The sequence below is a fragment of the Salvelinus sp. IW2-2015 genome, linkage group LG4q.1:29 (genome assembly GCF_002910315.2).
Source record: "Salvelinus sp. IW2-2015 linkage group LG4q.1:29, ASM291031v2, whole genome shotgun sequence".
NCBI lineage: Eukaryota > Metazoa > Chordata > Actinopteri > Salmoniformes > Salmonidae > Salvelinus > Salvelinus sp. IW2-2015.
The window spans coordinates 87,005,798-87,023,802 of NC_036842.1; the positions used below are offsets into that span (position 1 = coordinate 87,005,798).

At 40.1% G+C, this 18,005-nt stretch overlaps 1 protein-coding gene across 1 annotated transcript in view; it reads right to left on the reverse strand.

The window, feature by feature from the left end:
* The window catches only part of tmtc3 (transmembrane O-mannosyltransferase targeting cadherins 3), a 131,908-nt gene that overhangs the window by 23,744 nt on the left and 90,159 nt on the right, over positions 1-18,005 (reverse strand). Inside the window, exons 8-12 of the mRNA XM_023986028.2 lie at positions 17,198-17,346; positions 12,590-12,710; positions 12,353-12,464; positions 10,232-10,335; positions 7,382-7,551 (exon numbers count right to left, since the gene is read on the reverse strand). Coding sequence (XP_023841796.1) covers positions 7,382-7,551; positions 10,232-10,335; positions 12,353-12,464; positions 12,590-12,710; positions 17,198-17,346 — 656 coding nt within the window. The remainder of the gene's footprint in view (positions 1-7,381; positions 7,552-10,231; positions 10,336-12,352; positions 12,465-12,589; positions 12,711-17,197; positions 17,347-18,005) is intronic.

An 18,005-nucleotide genomic window follows, 5' to 3' on the forward strand; every position in this document is an offset into this window, starting at 1 on the left:
TCCTGAGTCCATACGGGAGTTGCAGCAATGGGACAAAACTAACTACCAATTGGACATGACGAAATTGGGGAGAAAAAATTATTATAAAAAAAAATTTAACGATGGAGCTGATCGTGGACTCCAGGAAAAAGCATCACCGGGGGCACACTGCCCTCCAGGACACCTACAGCACCCGATGTCACAGGAAGGCCAAAAAGATCAAGGACATCAACCACCCGAGCCATGGCCTGTTCACCCCGCTATCACCCAGAAGGCAAGGTCAGTACAAGTGCATCAAAGCTGGGACCGAGAGACTGAAAAACAGCTTCTATCTCAAGGCCATCAGACTATTAAATAGCCATCACTAGCTGGCTACCACCCAATTACTCAACCCTGCACCTTACAGGCTGCGGCCCTATATACATAGACATGGAATCACTGGATACTTTAATAAGTGGAACACCAGTCACTAATAATGTTTACGTACTGCTTTACTAATTTCATACGTATATACTGTATTCTATTCTACTGTATTTTAGTCAATGCCACTCCGACATTGCTCGTCCTAATATTTATATATTTCTTAATTCCATTATTTTACTTTCAGATGTGTGTATTGTTGTGATTTGTTACATATTACTGCAGTGTTGGCGCTAGGAACACAAGCATTTCGCTATACATGCAATAACATCTGCTAAATATGTGTATGTGACCAGTAACATTTGATTTGATTTATTAGACCAGTTATAGATCATTTGTAGTCAATAGGGGAGGGATTGTTTCCTACAAGAGCACAAAACTTTGAAAAGCTAGTCAGGTAAATAGCTTTTTGTATGTCTTAAAAGGGCAGTGTTGTAATTTGAGACAGTCTTAAATAAGATAAGTAGCAGATGGACAAATTATGCTACCCTCTGCCTATCTCTAATAATGGCATGGGAATAATAATGCATTTTATTTTGTAAAGTTGTTTCTTGCATAAAACACACATTTCAGTCACYTCCTTGTCTGAAGGACAAGTGGATAAACAGGTTAATGTCAAGCCCTGCATGATTTTTTCTTTTCTCAATGTAGGCCTACATTGAACAACACACATTTGCTGCTATTGTAGGCTGAAAGGTATAACAGCTATTTCCATGTTAATATGTTATGGAATGCATTTTCTCCATTGTTTAAGATGGTATGCCACTAGTAGGTCTACATTATGAACACTTAAAACTAACTTGGGGCCTCCCGCGTAGCGCAGCGGTCTAAGGCACTTCATTGAAGTGCTTGAGGCGTCACTACAGACCCGGGTCTGATCCCAGGCAGCCGGCTGCAACCGGGAGACCAATGAGGTGGCGCACAATTGGCAAAGTGTCGTCCAGGTTAGGAGAGGGTTTTGGGATGTCCTTGTCCCATTGCGCTCTAGTGACTCTTTATGCCGGGCCGGGCGCAATGCACGCTGACTTCGGTCGCCAGTTGTATGGTATTTCCTCCAACACATTGGTGCGGCTGGCTACCGGGTTAAGCGAGCAGTGTGTCAAGAAACAGAACGGCTTGGCAGGGTCGTATTTCGGAGGGCACATGGCTCTTGACCGAGCCCGTACGGGAGTTGCAGCGATGGGACAAGACTAACTACCAATTGGATATCACCAAATTGGGGAGGGAAAAAAAAGTACTTTTTTGTATTTATAAAAAAATATTTAAAACGTCAAGCGGGTACAGCCTCAGTTTTCACAGTAACGGTGCGCTGAAAGTAGCACCGAATTTTTACAACATTCAAGTTTGCGCTCAGCAAACTTTGCTCAGCTGGCCTCCCGCTGTGCCACTCGGGAGGCCAGCTCTTTTATTGTGTTGAATGTTGAGGTAGAGATTATTTTCCTGGCACCACTCTGTCAGGGCACCTCCTCCCTGTAGCCTGTCTTGTCATTGTTGGTAATCAGCTGTCCAGTGGCTGGTCTCAGACGATCCCGCAGATGAAGAAGTCGGATGTGGAGGTCCTGGGCTGGCGTGGTTACACGTGGTCTGCGGTTATGAGGCCGGTTGGACGTATTACCAAATTCTCTAAAACGACGTTGGAGGCGGGTTATGGTAGCGGTAACAGCTCTGGTGGACATTCCTGCAGTCAGCATGCCAATTGCACAAGCCCTCAAAACTTGAGACACCTGTGGCATTGTGTTGTGCAACAAAACTGCACATTTTAAAGTGACCTTTTACTGCCCCCAGTACAAGGTGCACCTGTGTAATGATCATGCAGTTTAATAAATTTCTTGATATACCACACCTGTCAGGTGGATGGATTATCTTGGCAAAGGAGAAATGCTCACTAACAAGGATGTAAACAAAATTGAGCACACAATTTGAGAGAAATAAGCTTTTTGTAAAATATGGAACATTTCTGGAATCTTTTATTTCAGCTCATGAAACATGGGTCCAACACATCCATGTGGCGTTTATATTTTTGTTCAGTATATACTGTATACAGTGCCTTCAGAAAGTATTCACACCGCTCACTTTTTCCACATTTTGTTGCGTTACAGCCTGAATTTAAAATTGATAAAATTTAGATTTTGTCGTCACTGGCCTACACACAATACACCATAATGTCAAAGTGGTATTATGTTTTTCAAAATGTTTACCAACTAATAAAAAATCAAAAGCTGAAATGTCTTGACTCATTAAGTATTCAACCCCTTTGTTATGGCAAGCCTAAATAAGTTCAGGAGTAAAAATATGCTTAACAAGTCACATAATACATTGAATGGACTTGAATGGATTTTTTTATGACTACCTCATCTCTGTACCCCACACATACAATTATTTGTACTGTCCCTCAGTCAAGCAGTGAATTTCAAACCCAGATTCAACCACAAAGACAAGGGCGTTTTCCAATGCTTTGCAAAGATGGGCACCTATTGGTAGATGGGTCAAAATTTAAAAAAAAAAGCAAACATTGAATATCCCTTTGAGCATGGTGTATCAATACACCAAGTCAACACAAAAATACCGATGTCCTTCCTAACTCAGTTGCCGGAGAGGAAGGACACCACTCAGTGATTTCACCCTGAGGCCAATGGTGACTTTAAAACAGTTATAGAGTTTAATGGCTGTGATAGGAGAAAACTGAGGATTGATTCATCCATTCATCCTGTTTGCAACAAGGCACTAAAGTAATAGAGCAAAACATTTTGCAAAACAATTAACTTTTTGTCCTCAATACAAAGTGTTATGTTTGGGGCAAATCCAATACAACACATTATTGAATACCACTCTCCAATGTTATTGGTATGCTTGTAATTGTTAAGGACTGGGGAGATTTTCAGGACAAAATAAACAGAGCTACACACAGGAAAAAAATCCTAGTGGACAATCTGGTTCAGTCTGCTTTCCACCACACGTGTGTTATTTCATAGTTTTGAGATCTTCACTATTATTCTACAATGTAGAAAAAAGTTAAAATAAAGAAAAACCCTGGAATTAGTAGGTGTCCAAACGTTTGACTGGTACTGTATGTATATAGTAACCAAAAAAGTTGGCCAAAATATATTTTACAAATCAAAATATATTTTAGATTCCTCAAAGTAAGCCACCCTTTGCCTTGATAACAGCTTTGCACACTCTTGGCATTCTCTCAACCAGCTTCAAATGGAATGCTTTTCCAATAGTCTTGGAGGAGATCCCACATATGCTAGGCACTTGTTGGCTTCTTATCCTTCACTCTGCGGTCCAACTCATCCCAAACCATCTCAATTGGGTTGAGGTCGGGTGAATGTGGAGGTCAGGTCATCTGATGCAGCACGCCATCACTTTCCTTCTTGGTCAAATAGCCCTTACACAGCCTGAAAGTGTGTTGGATCATTGTCCTGTTAAAAAACAAATGATAGCACAAACCAGATAGGATGGCATATCGATGCAGAATGCTGAGGTCGCCATGCTGGTTAAGTGTGCGTTGAAATCTAAATAAATCAGTCACCAGCAAAGCACCCCCAAACCATCACACCTCCATGCTTCACGGTGGGAACCACACATGTGGAGCTCATCCGTTCACCTACTCTGCGTCTCACAAAGACTCGGCAAATGGAACCAAAAACCTCAGATTTGGACTCAGACCAAAGGACAGATTTACACCGGTCTAATGTCCATTGCTCGTGTCTCTTGATCCAAGCAAGTCTCTTCTTAGTGTCCTTTAGTAGTGGTTTCTTTGCAGCAATTCCACCATGAAGGCCTGATTCACGCAGTCTCTGAACAGTTGATGTTGAGATGTTTCTGTTACTTGAACTCTGTGAAGCATTTATTTGGGCTGCAAAATCAAATCAAACTTTACTTGTCACATGCGCTGAACACAACGTGTAGACCTTACCATGAAATGCTTACTTACAAGCCCTTAACCAAAAATTCAGTTCAAGAAATAGAGTTAAAATATTTACATATTTAAAATATTTACAAATAAACTGAAGTAAAAAAATTATAAAAAGTAACACAATAAAATAATAACAAGGCTATATACATGGGGTGTGATGAGTCGATGTGTGTGGGTACAGGATAGTCGAGTTAATTTGTACATGTAGGGGTGAAGTGACCTTGCAAAGATAAAAAAACAAGGGGGGGGGGGGTCGTCAATGTAAATTGTTCGTTGGCCAGTTGATTAATTGTTCAGCAGTCTTATGGCTTGGGGGTAGAAGCTGTTAAGGAGCCTTTGGTCCTAGACTTGGCGCACCGTACCGGCACAGTAGCAGAGAAACAGTCTATGACTTGGGTGACTGGAGTCTGACAATTTTTGGGCTTTCCTCTGACACGCCTATTATATAAGTCCTGGATGGCAGGAAGCTTGGCCAGTGATGTACTGGCGTACGCACTACCCTCTGTAGTGCCTTACACGGTCAGATGCAAGAAGTTACCATACCAGGCGGGGATGCAACCGGTCAGGACGCTCTCGATGGTGCAGCTGTATAACTTTGAGGATCTGGGGACACATGCCAAATCTTTTCAGTCTCCTGAGGGGGAAAAGGTGTTGTCGTGCCCTCTTCACAAACTGTCTTGGACAGGTTGGTAAATCTAATGAACTTATCCTCTGCAGCAGAGGTAACTCTTCCTGACGTAATGACGGCACGAAAAATACAGCGCGACACAGAACAAAAGCAGAAAAATACTAAGCACACAATTCCAACAACTAAACAGTTCAAGTCGAGCAGTCATTTTGAAAGAGTAAGAACATTTCAGCGAGACAACTGAAAGCAAGATCCATTAACGTCAAGATAATGGAATTCATTGCCCTTGACAATCAACGTCCTCTGTCGCCGACTGGTCGAGCTCCGGTACGCACTATTTTTTCAGATATTGCCCTACCGGAGTTAGCCAGTATGTTGAAAGTACAGTTGAAGTTGGAAGTTTACATACACTTAGGTTGCGTCATTAAAACTAGTTTTTAACCACTCCACAACTGTCTTATTAACAAACTATAGTTATGGCAAGTCGGTTAAGACATCTATTTTTGCATAGACACAAGTACTTTTTCCAACTATTGTTTACAGACAGATTATTTCACTGTATCACAAATCCCAGTGGTCAGAAGTTTACATACCTAAGTTGACTGTGCCTTAAACAGCTTGGAAAACTCCAGAAAATGATGTTCATGGCTTTAGAAGCTTCTGATTGGGTAATTGACATAATTTGAGGCGGACCATGCAGCCGTCATACGCTCAGGAAGGAGACGCGTTCTGTCTACTAGAGATGAACGTACTTTGGTGCAAAAAGTGCAAATCAATCACAGAACAACAGCAAAGGACCTTGTGAAGATGCTGGAGGAAACAGGTACAAAGGTCTATATCCACAGTAAAACGAGTCCTTATCAACATAACCTGAAAAGCCGCTCGGCAAGGAAGAAGCCACTGCTCCAAAACCGCATAAAAAAGCCAGACTACGGTTTGAAACTGCACATGGGGACAAAGATTGTACTTTTGGAGAAATGTTCTCTGATCTGATGAAACAAAAATATAGCTGTTTGGCCATAATGACCATCGTTATGTTTGGAGGAAAAAGGGATGCTTGCAAGCTGAAGAACACCACCCAACCATGAAGCACGGGGTGGCAACATCATGTTGTGGGGGTGCTTTGCTGCAGGAGGGACTGGTGCACTTCACAAGTAGATGGCATCATGAGGATGGAAAATGATGTGGATAAATTGAAGCATCATCTCAAGACATCAGTCAGGAAGTAAAGCTTGGTCGCAAATGGGTCTTCCAAATGGACAATGACCCCAAGCATACTTCCAAGTTGCGGCAAAATGTCTTAAGGACAACAAAGTCAAGTTATTGGAGTGGCCAACACAAAGCCCTGATCAATCCTATAGAAAATTTGTGGGCAGAACTGAAAAAGCGTGTGCGAGCAAGGAGGCCTACAAACCCTGACTCAGTTACACAACTCTGTCAGGAGGATGGGCCAAAATTCACCAAACTTATTGTGGGAAGCTTGTAGAAGGCTACCCAAAACATTTGACCCAATTTAAACCATTTAAAGTTAATGCTACCAATACTAATTGAGTGTAAGTAAACGTCTGACCCACTGGGAATGTGATGAAAGAAATAAAAGCTAAATAAATAATTCTCTTACTATTATTCTGACAATTCACATTATAAAATAAAGTTGATCATGTATGTGTATATGTGTGTATATATATATACATATTATATACATATATACATATACATATATTATATAATATACATATATACACATATATATATTATATATAATATATACATATATATATATATATATATATATATACACACACATATATATGTATTATATGTGTGTGTGTATATATTTATATATAGTATATATACATACGTATATGTATATATATATATATATATGATATATAACTATATAATGTATATATATACACCACACATATATATATATGTATATACATATATATATGTATATACATATGTATATATATACACACACTCATTATAATATATATATACTTATATATACATATATATATATATATACACACACACATATATATACATATATGTGTGTGTATATATATATATATACATATATATACATATATATACACACACACATATATATATATATATATGTGTGTGTGTATATATATATATATATACATATATATTACATATATATACACACACACATATATATGTGTGTGTATATATATATACTATATATATATATTATATATATTATATAATATATTATATATATTGTGTGTATATATATATATATATTATATGATATATATATATATGTGTGTATATATGTATGTATATACACACACATATACACACACATATATACACATACATGATCAATTTCATGTTATTTTATAAATGTTAGATAAAGGGGCCTTGCCTGCTGATATATGGCTCTAGTAAAGGGCCCTTACCTGCTGATATAGGCTTGTTTGAAGTCGGGCCTCATGCTGATGGCCTGTCTGTAGAGCTGGTCAGCCTCCTCCAGCCGTGAGTCGTTGGTACGGATCAGGTTGGCCAGGTTAATGTACACGTTCAGGTGGTTGGGTGCCACACGGGTGGCGTACTTCTTCCCTGGAATGATCTGGAAGGGCATAATCAGTGATTAGTGATTATGATTATAATTATAATCAGTGATTATGCCCCTCAGCGATTGATTCATGATGTTTAATTTGAACCTTTATTTAAATAGTCAAGTCAGTTAAGAACAAATTCTTATTTACAATGATGGCCTACCCCGGCCAAACCTGGACGACGCTGGGCCAATTGTGCGCCGCCCTATGGGACTCCCAATCACGGCCGGATGTGATACAGCCTGGATTCGAACCAGGGACTGTATTGACAACTCTTGCACTGAGATGCAGACCTTAGACCGCTGCGCCACTCGGGAGCTCTGAGTTTATTATACATGGACGGTATTAGATCACACTATACAACACGTTTGCATTGTTTTGGTTAGCTCTGATAGGTAAGGGGTACTGGACATTAATTATTCCAGGATGACTTTAACCACCAGAGAATGTAGGGAATGTAGATCATGAGAGCCGTGTGAACAAATACTTTAAAATATATATATATAATATCATCACTTTTCAAGAGCCTAACCAATGTTTCGGTATGTCCTTATTTTCTCAAGGAAAGCTAGGCAGAGAGAAATTAAAAAACAACCAACAGAAAAAAAAACAATGAGAAAACAAGTCCCACCATCTTGGAGGGCAAATAATGATTGAGCAAATCTAGAAAACCAATATAATTCCAATAGAACTTCAAAGTCACTGGAAGCCTCTGATGTGGGCAATCTGCTCTGTCATGGCCAACATGGTATCCCACATTACAGTGGGATTGTCAAGGAAACAAATTCTGTCATACATACCCTCCCATTCAGACAAGACAGTTCTATATTCCTACACTAGCCACAAACCTAGCTAGAGAGGGAGAAGATATATATTTTTTGTTTTCTTCTATTGAAGAAAACCATCTATCGAATCAGAGTTTACACAGTTTCTCAAATAAATCATGAGAACATGACAGACTGAGGCTAACAAAAGCTACGCTTTTCTATTCAATCAGTGTACATTTCCGCCATCGACAGGATCACAGCGGCTTATCAAACACGCACTAAAGCACCATATCGTTAGTTTCATTCCATGGGGTTGTCGGTCGTTGGATTTCCAGACATAAGCGGAAATCTGGATATAAATAGTTTACTTATTTGGAAACCCAATAAATAAAAGAGCTATGATCAACATAAGTGTACTGTATCTAAGTGATTATCATTGGGCCCCACGCGGATATCCTGTTCAGGATCGTCAGCATGGGGCCATGGATACATGATGGCCATAGCCGCCTGCGTGCTTTAGCCGAAAAACCTCTTCAAAAGATACAACAAGGCCTCGCCTGTACTGTTTCGTGACGCTAACATTAAAGAAATCAGCCCCGCTGTTGATTCACAAAATTGTAATTTGTTTTCAAAGCTGACCCATCGCAAGGGTAGTACAGATAAAATAAGCTTCCATAAATATATATATTTTTTTTTACAAGTAGATTGGATCACCAAACTCGTTTCATATTCATTTTTCATGAATGATAGAATAGTGGGAACTGGGCAGTTACATAGAGACCGACAGTAAAGAGGCACAGACAGAATGGCCGAGACAAGGCTTGAAGTCCGGAGACGGCAGCGCTACCGGTAGGCCAGCCTGAGGCACTGCCATTTCCTAATTTGACTTAATTCCTGAGATAAACAACTTTTAGGGATTGGGGTAGGAAATCAGGTCAGCCTCCCATTGATCTCTAACAACATAAACTAATCATAACAGAGGCGACAGAGCTGTATTTCTTAGCATCATTTATTTTTTTATTTTATCTTTATTTAACTAGGCAAGTCAGTTAAGAACAAATTCTTATTTTCAATGACAGCCTAGGAACAGTGGGTTAACTGCCTTGTTCAGGGGCAGAACGACAGATTTATACCTTGACAGCTCGGGGATTCGATCTTGCAACCTTTCGGTTACTAGTCCAATACTCTAACCACTAGGCTACCCTAAGAATTTGTTCTTAACTGACTTGACTATTTAAATAAAGGTTAAATAAAATAAAAGGTGAGCATGACCTATTAAACTAACTATTAAAATGATCAAGTCCTCAGGAGACCTTTGCCATTTAACTGATGATCAACTATCTGTCAAGCGAAGAAGCGCCCCTTTAGTTGACGTCAATCCTGAGATGAAGTCAGATTGGCCTTCTAATAACATCATAAACTCATTAACATACCAGAGGTAAATTACTTGCAATGCTTAACATTAGACAGCTAAACATGATTTAATGACTACAAAGCAATCAATTCATGCCAAAGGTAGGCTTTTCAAAAGGCAGGGGTCCTCAGGTGCTCCTTTAAGATTATCCTGCTGCTCAATGATCTATCAAGCTTTGACAGGACGACATTGTAAATTAGAATTTGTTCATAACTGACTTGTCTGGATAAATAAAAGGGTTAAATAAATCATATAAATTCAAAAGGGTGAATGCAGCTGACAACACATAGAAAACACAACTTAACATGTAGAGGGATTTGGTTTAAAATCCTGGCCCTGGCACAATGAACAACACTGTTCCTCCCACTCGCTGCTGTTACCTCCCAGCTACCGATTCCTCTCGTCGTCATGTCCCTCAAAGGTTGATGAAGGTGAAACAGTGGGAATAACAAACACGACTGATGTTTTCCCTCTTAAATACACCTGGGTGTGTGTGGCCTTGTCACATACCTGTGGCATGAGGGATTTGGCAACCAGGTAGGCGTCCTCAGCCTCCTTGGACTTATTCAGGTTCTTGTAGGTCCTTCCCACATTCATATGGGCTCCAATGTCATCTGCAGGGACATGCCACAGGAGAAGGCACATGGGTTAGCAATGACAATTTGGCAGGGATATCAAGCCTGCGTGGGGATTAGGGATTAGGAGCATATGCCCAGGCAGTCAGGTGGCGGCTTGGCTGGACACTGGTAGTACATCTGATCTGATGGAGTTTAGCAGAACATTGTGTGTGTGCCAATTGGCACCCTACATTCAATATAGTGCACTACTTTTGGAATGCATCCATTCAATAGGACCACACAATACAGCTCTACTGCGGCGGCGGGTGGCTGTGGGGTTTAACGAGCGGAGCAGCTTGTATGAGGCATTGACATGGTTAAGACTGCCAAAGCCACGGTGATGTCACAGGATATTTCATTAGGTTAAAATTGGCATTTGGCTAGTGAGAAATGGGTTGTAAAATGTGTATTTTAGAGATTAAGTATTTGTAAACTATACAGCCCTGTGAAAAAATACTTGCCCCCTTTCTAATTGTCTCTACTTTTGCATATTTTGGATAATGAATGTTATCAGATTTTCAACAAACACCTAATATTAGATAAAGGGAACCTGAGTGAACAAATAACACAACAATCATATACTTATTTCATCTATTTCATAAACAAAGTTATGCAACACCCAATGCCGTGTGAAAAAGTAATTGCCCCCTTACACTCTAACTGGTTGAGCCACTTTTAGCTGCAATGACTGCAACCAAATGCTTCCTGTAGTTGTTGATCAGTCTCAATTTGCTTTTTGGCAAACTTGAATCAACTTTTTGGATGACATGTATCCCATTACGCATGGCGAAATACAAACACTGCATTCCACAGTAAGAATCTCATACCAACTGTAAAGCATGGTGGTGGTACTGTGATGGTTTGGGGATGCTTTGCTGCCTCAGGACCTGGACAACTTGCCTTAATAGAAGGAACCATGAATTCTGCTCTGTATCAGAGAATTCTACAGGAGAATGTCAGGCCATCTGTCTGTGAGCTGAATCTAAAGCGCAGCTGGGTCATGCAGCAAGACAATGATCCAAAACACACAATCAAGTCTACATGAAAATGTCTAAAAAGCAACAAATTTGAAGTTTTGAAATGGTCTAGTCAAAATCCAGACCTAATCCCAATTGAAATGTTGTGGCAGGACTTGAAACGAGCAGTTCATGCTTGAAACCCCACAAATGTAGCTGAGTTAAATCAGTTCTGCATGCAAGAGTGGGTCAGAATTCCTACACAGTGATGTGAGTGACTGATCAACAACTACAGGAAGCATTTGGTTGCAGTCATTGCAGCTAAAGGTGGTACAACCAGTTATTGAGTGCAAGGGGGTAATTCCTTTTTCACACACGGAAATTGGGTGTTGCATAACTTTAAATAAATAAAATAAGTATACTTTTTTTTGTTACTTGTAAACTCAGGTTCCATTTCTCTAATATTAGGTTTTGGTTGAAGATCTGATAACATTCAGTATAAAATATATGCAAAAAGTAGAGAAAATCTGAAAGAGGGCAAATACTTTTTCACGGCACTATACAAGAAGTGTATATAGAAAGTGTGAAAAATCATGTTTCATTCTATAGAACCTAATAACGGAAATGTGTAGGCGTGGAACCTTGGAGTGGATGGTGACAGGCCTCAAGTTCAAATTACTTTTGTGTTCCTTGTAAAAAAAACAACAGCTTCCTTGTAAGAAACCCAAAACAATTGCCTTCTGGGAACCAGCAGGCTGAAGTGAAGTGTTCAACATCATGGTTATGACAAGCAGACTGATGCTGAAAGATTAGAAAAAGCAGGAAATCCTGATCGGGTTAATGAGCTTACAGAAACTATTGGGTGGTGAAACTTCGCAAATATTTAATTACAATGCAACTAATTTACATTACAAGTACTTTAACTCAATGTTTTTCATAGTAACACCATTGATCAGACTCTATATTATACTATATTGATCAAAATCTTGCTATCTTGTCATCGTCTCATCTTCATCATAGCCTTGAAGCCCACCAGACAATAATGGGAGATGTCTTACCTGGTTGGACCCGGGTGGCCTGAAGGAAATATCTCAGAGCTTTTTCGTAATTGTTTTGATTTTCCAGAGCATGACCAACATTATTCCATAGCTTGGCGTTGTTCTTGTTGACCTGAGGGGAGACATGGCAATCAATCAAAGAAAACTGAGGAAAACTGAGGAAAAACAAACGAGGAGAACAATCTTGGTGAGTTTATTGTAAGTTAGGCCAAGAATGAGGAGATGTGGACGACATACTTTTAGGGCTGAGGTAAACAGTGTATATTCAGATTCCCAGTCCCAGTTTCTGTTGAAGGTCTTAACTGCGTGTGTGGCGAGGAGCACTCCAATCATCAGCCAGGAGATCTTCCTCAAGTGTCTGGTCAATAGAGGGAGAAAGCAAATAGAAAAATGGTGATTCTGTTAAAAGACAATAGAAAGCACAAATAATACCCCCACTCAAATTGATAAATGGTTTCTATTGGTTCAATTTGGTTTTGAATTGTGGCTACAGACACTGAGGGCTGGTTTCCTGGACACAGATTAAGCATTGTCTTGGACGATTGAAAGTGCTTCTTTTTATTTTTTTTATTTCACCTTTATTTAACCAGGTAGGTTAGTTGAGAACAAGTTCTAATTTACAACTGCGACCTGGCCAAGATAAAGCAAAGCAGTTCGACACATATAGCAGAGTTACACATGGAATAAACAAACATACAGTCAATAATATAGTAGAAAAAGTCTATATACAGTCGTAGCCAAAAGTTTTGAGAATGACACAAATATTGATTTCCACGAAGTTTGCTGCTTGTTTTGTTCCCCGAGCCACTTTGCCTTATGGCAAGGTGCTCCATCATGCTGGAAAAGGCATTGTTCGTCACCAAACTGTTCCTGGATGGTTGGGAGAAGTTGCTCTCAGAGGATGTGTTGGTACCATTCTTTATTCATGGCTGTGTTCTTAGGCAAAATTGTGAGTGAGCCCACTCCCGTGGCTGAGAAGCAACCCCACACACGAATGGTCTGAGGATGCTTTWCTGTTGGCATGACACAGGACTGATGGTAGCGCTCACCTTGTCTTCTCCGGACAAGCTTTTTTCCCCAGATGCCCCAAACAATCGGAAAGGGGATTCAGAGAAAATGACTATACCCCAGTCCTCAGCAGTCCAATCCCTGTACCTTTTGCAGAATATCTGTCTGTCCCTGATGTTTTTCCTGGAGAGAAGTGGCTTCTTTGCTGCCCTTCTTGACACCGGGCCATCCTCCAAAGTATTCGCCTCACTGTGCGTGCAGATGCACTCACACATGCCTGCTGCCATTCCTGAGCAAGCTCTGTACTGGTGGTGCCCCTATCCCGCAGCTGAATCAACTTTAGGAGACGGTCCTGACGCTTGCTGGACTTTCTTGGGCGCCCTGAAGCCTTCTTCACAACAATTGAACTGCTATCCTTGAAGTTCTTAATGATCCGATAAATGGTTGATTTAGGTGCAATCTTACTGGCAGCAATATCCTTGCCTGCTAAGCCCTTTTTGTGCAAAGCAATGGTAACGGCATGTGTTTCCTTGCAGGTAAGCTTCCAGTCTGTTATTCGAAATCAAACAGCATGACAGAGTGATCTCCAGCCTTGTCCTCGTCAACACTAACAATCACTGACATGATGTCAGCTGGTCCTTTTGTGGCAGGGCAAATGTTTATTTGGGATCCAGTTCATTTGCATGGCACAGAGGGACTTTGGAATTAATTGCAATTCATTTGATCACTCTTCATAACATTCTGGAGTATATGCAAATTGCCATCATACAAACTGAGGCAGCAGACTTTGTGAAAATTAATATTTGTGTCATTCTCAAAACCTTTGGCCACGCCTGTACAGTGTGTGCAAATGAGGTAAGATAAGGGAGGTAAGCCAATAAATAGGCCATGGTGGCGAAGTAATTACAATATAGCAACAAAAAAAACACTGGAATGGTAGATGTGCAGAAGATGACTGTGCAAGTAGAGATACAGGGGTGCAAAGCAGCAAGATAAATAAATAAATACAGTATGTGGATGAGGTAGTTGGATGGGCTATTTGCAGATGGGCTATGTACAGGTGTAGTGATCTGTGAGCTGCTCTGAAAGCTGGTGCCCTTGGAAATAGGGGGCGCCCTTTTCACTTTTGGATAAAATTGTGCCCAATTTAAACGGCCTCGTACTCTGTCCTAGATCATATGATATGCATATTATTATTACTATTGGATAGAAAACACTCCGAAGCTTCTAAAACTGTTTGAATTATATCTGTGAGTAAAACAGAACTCATTTGGCAGGCAAACTTCCAAACAGGAAGTGAAAATTCTGAAATGGGTCTCTGTGAAAGGCATCGCCTATTCAATTGTCTTGTATTTATGGATCTGTATCCACTTCATACGCCTTCCACTAGATGTCAACAGGCAGTAGAAGGTGGAATGAAGTGCCTAGCCTTATTTGGGACAAGATGAGAGTCGTTGGAGTGAGAGGTCAGCCATATTGGCAGTATTTGGCTACGCACTTGGGTTTGTCATATCTTTGTCTGCAATGCGTTAGGTAGACACGAAGAAATGCTCCGTCTGGGACGTTATTGGATATATATGAGAAAAACATCCTAAAGATGGATTATCAACTGAGTTTGACCAGTTTATTCGACTTTTATTATCACTTTTTGAATTTTTCGTTCATGCGTCAAATCTTCATGGACACGTGAGCTACACATGCTAGCCAAAGTTGCTAATTCGACAGAAGAAATGGACATTCTAAATTTATTTATTGTGGAACTAGGATTCCTGTCACTGCATTCTGATGAAAGTTCATCAAAGGTAAGGGAATATTTATGATGTTATTTCGTATTTTTGTTGACTCCAACATGGCGGAGAATGGCTGAGCGCTGTCTCAGATGATTGCATGCTGTGCTTTTTACTAAAGTTATTTTTTAAGAACCAGTGTATCTTTAATTATATGTACAACATGTATTTTTCAGCAAAGTTTATGATGAGTATTTCTGTATTTCACGTTGCTCTCTAATTATTCTGGCTGTTTTGGAGCCATTTCTGACCATGTCGCCAATGTAAAACCACGATTTGTAGCTATAAATATGCACATTTTCGAACAAAACATAAATGTATTGTATAACATGATGTCATAAGACTGTCATCTGATGAAGTTGTTCAAAGGTTTAAGAGCAGTTGGAGGCCACGGAAGGAGAGTTGTATGGCATTGAAGCTTGTCTGGAGGTTAGTTAACTTCTTGAGGGCAGGGGGCAGCATTTTCACTTTCGGGAAAAATAGCATGCCAAAATTCAACTGCTTGCTACTCATCCCCAGAATATAAGATATGCATATTATTAGTAGATTTGGATAGAAAACACTCTGAAGTTTCTAAAACTGTTTGAATCATGTCTGTGAGAATAACAGAACTTATGTAGCAGGCAAAACCCTGAGGACAAACCATTCAGAATTTGTATTTTTTTTGATGTCACTGTCTTTTCAATTAGTTTTTTTTAGAGACACCAGATTACTAATGGACTTGCTTGCAGTTCCTACCGCTTCCACTGGATGTCACCAGTCCTTGGAAATCGGTTGAGGTTATTCCTTTGTGTAGTGAAGAAGTAGGGCTATCGTAAATGAGGGTCACATGAAGTAAATATTTTGAGAGTCACGTTACGAAAAAAGTTGCGTCAGATTGTTTTCTTTTTTGTATTGAACACAGATCATCCCGTCTTCAAATTGATCGATTATTAACGTTTAAAAATACCTAACGTTGTATTACCAAAGTAGTTTGAAATGTTTTGGTAAAGTTTACATGTAACTTTTGATATATTTTGTAGTGACTTGGCGAAAGTTGGAAGCTGTGTTTTTCTGGATGAAACGGTCCAAATAAATTTACATTTTAGATATATATCGACGGAATTAATCGAACAAAAGGACCATTTGTGATGTTTATGGGACATATTGGAGTGCCAACAAAAGAATTTCGTGAAAGGTAAGGCATGATTTATATTTTATTTCTGCGTTTTGTGTCGTGCTTGCAGTGATGAAATATGCTTCTCTCTTTGTTTACTTTTGTGCTATCATCAGATAATAGCATCTTATGCTTTCGCCGAAAAGCTTTTTTGAAATCTGACATGTTGGCTGTATTCACAACGAGTGTAGCTTTAATTTGGTATCTTACATGTGTGATTTAATGAAAGTTAGATTTTTATATCATGTTATTTGAATATGGCGCGCTGTATTTTCCCTGGCTATTGGCCGGTGGGACGTTTGCATCCCACCTGCCCCAGAGAAGTTAACACAGTGTCCAAAGGGCCAGAAGTATACAGAATGGTGTCGTCTGCGTAGAGGTGGATCAGAGAATCACCAGCAGCAAGAGCGACATCATTGATGTATACAGAGAAGAGAGTCGGCCCGAGAATTGAACCCTGTGGCACCCCCATAGAGTTTGCCAGAGGTCCGGACAACAGGCCCTCCGATTTGACACACTGAATTCTGTCTGAGAAGTAGTTGGTGAACCAGGCGAGGGAATCATTTGACAAACCAAGGCTGTTGAGTCTGCCAATAAGAATGTGGTGATTGACAGAGTCGAAAGCCTTGGCCAGGTCGATGAAAAGTTCTTAGTCCAAGACTAGGTTTATTATCTGTGTCCGTAAACCATCCTTGAGAGTGGTCCATTTTTAAAGTACTTATTTTATGCTTGGGAGATGTTTATTACCCCATTACACTCCATGTGAGTTTGTGTTGGAAGGAAACTACTACCTCCAAATGGTACCAGATTTGTTTGTGCCATCTTGCCAACTCCTTTGGTCATTGGAAAGATCACAAACAGATCTGGCAACCAGGCTAACTCCTGTATACTCACCTCTTATGGGAGACAATCCTGAAGCCATGTGCCACGAGGACACAGAATCCCATACTGGGCACATAGAGCACCCTCTCTGCCACCACAAAGCCCACAGGGAAGAAGAGGTTGGAGGCTGGGATGAAGGGGAGAACGATCAACGACAGGGCCTGGAGGAGAAGAAAGAGGAGGAGTAATACAACCTTGAATGAGCCTATTTAAATAGACTTATTGTTGAATTTTAAGATGTTCTTCTTAGGAATGCACTGCAACAGAGCAATGGGTTAACATAGAGTTCGGAAACTCAGTATATACACAGCACAGAGTAAACACACCATATCGGTTTAAGACTTTCCCTTACATGTTAGCATATCTACATGATAAATATGGCAAGATAGTTATAAGTGACAAATTCAGGCTGATGGAGGACACCAGGATAGGCATGTTAGGAGTTACTCACTTCACACACCATATCAGTAGAGCACTCTAAATGAAAGATTAAGCAAGGTAGAACTTTCCCGGCATGCATGTGACTCAATTCCTTATCTCTTATCTGTTGCAATTACAGAGTCATTTTTGGAGGAAACCCAGGAGGAGACATTTTAAAGCTTTTTACTGGTTGTGAACTAGGGAGGCAAATGAAGGTACAGAAAATAACATGGCAGGGAATGCAACGCATGTTGTTACTTTTGTCTTACAAAAAAGAAAGAAGAAATGCTAATCCAGACTTAACAGAAGCACAGCGGTAGCATAGTATGTAGGATTTACTACAGAGGCCTGGTCTGAGCCTCGAGGAAACAGAGGAGTAGGTGTGAAGTATGGAATTCAA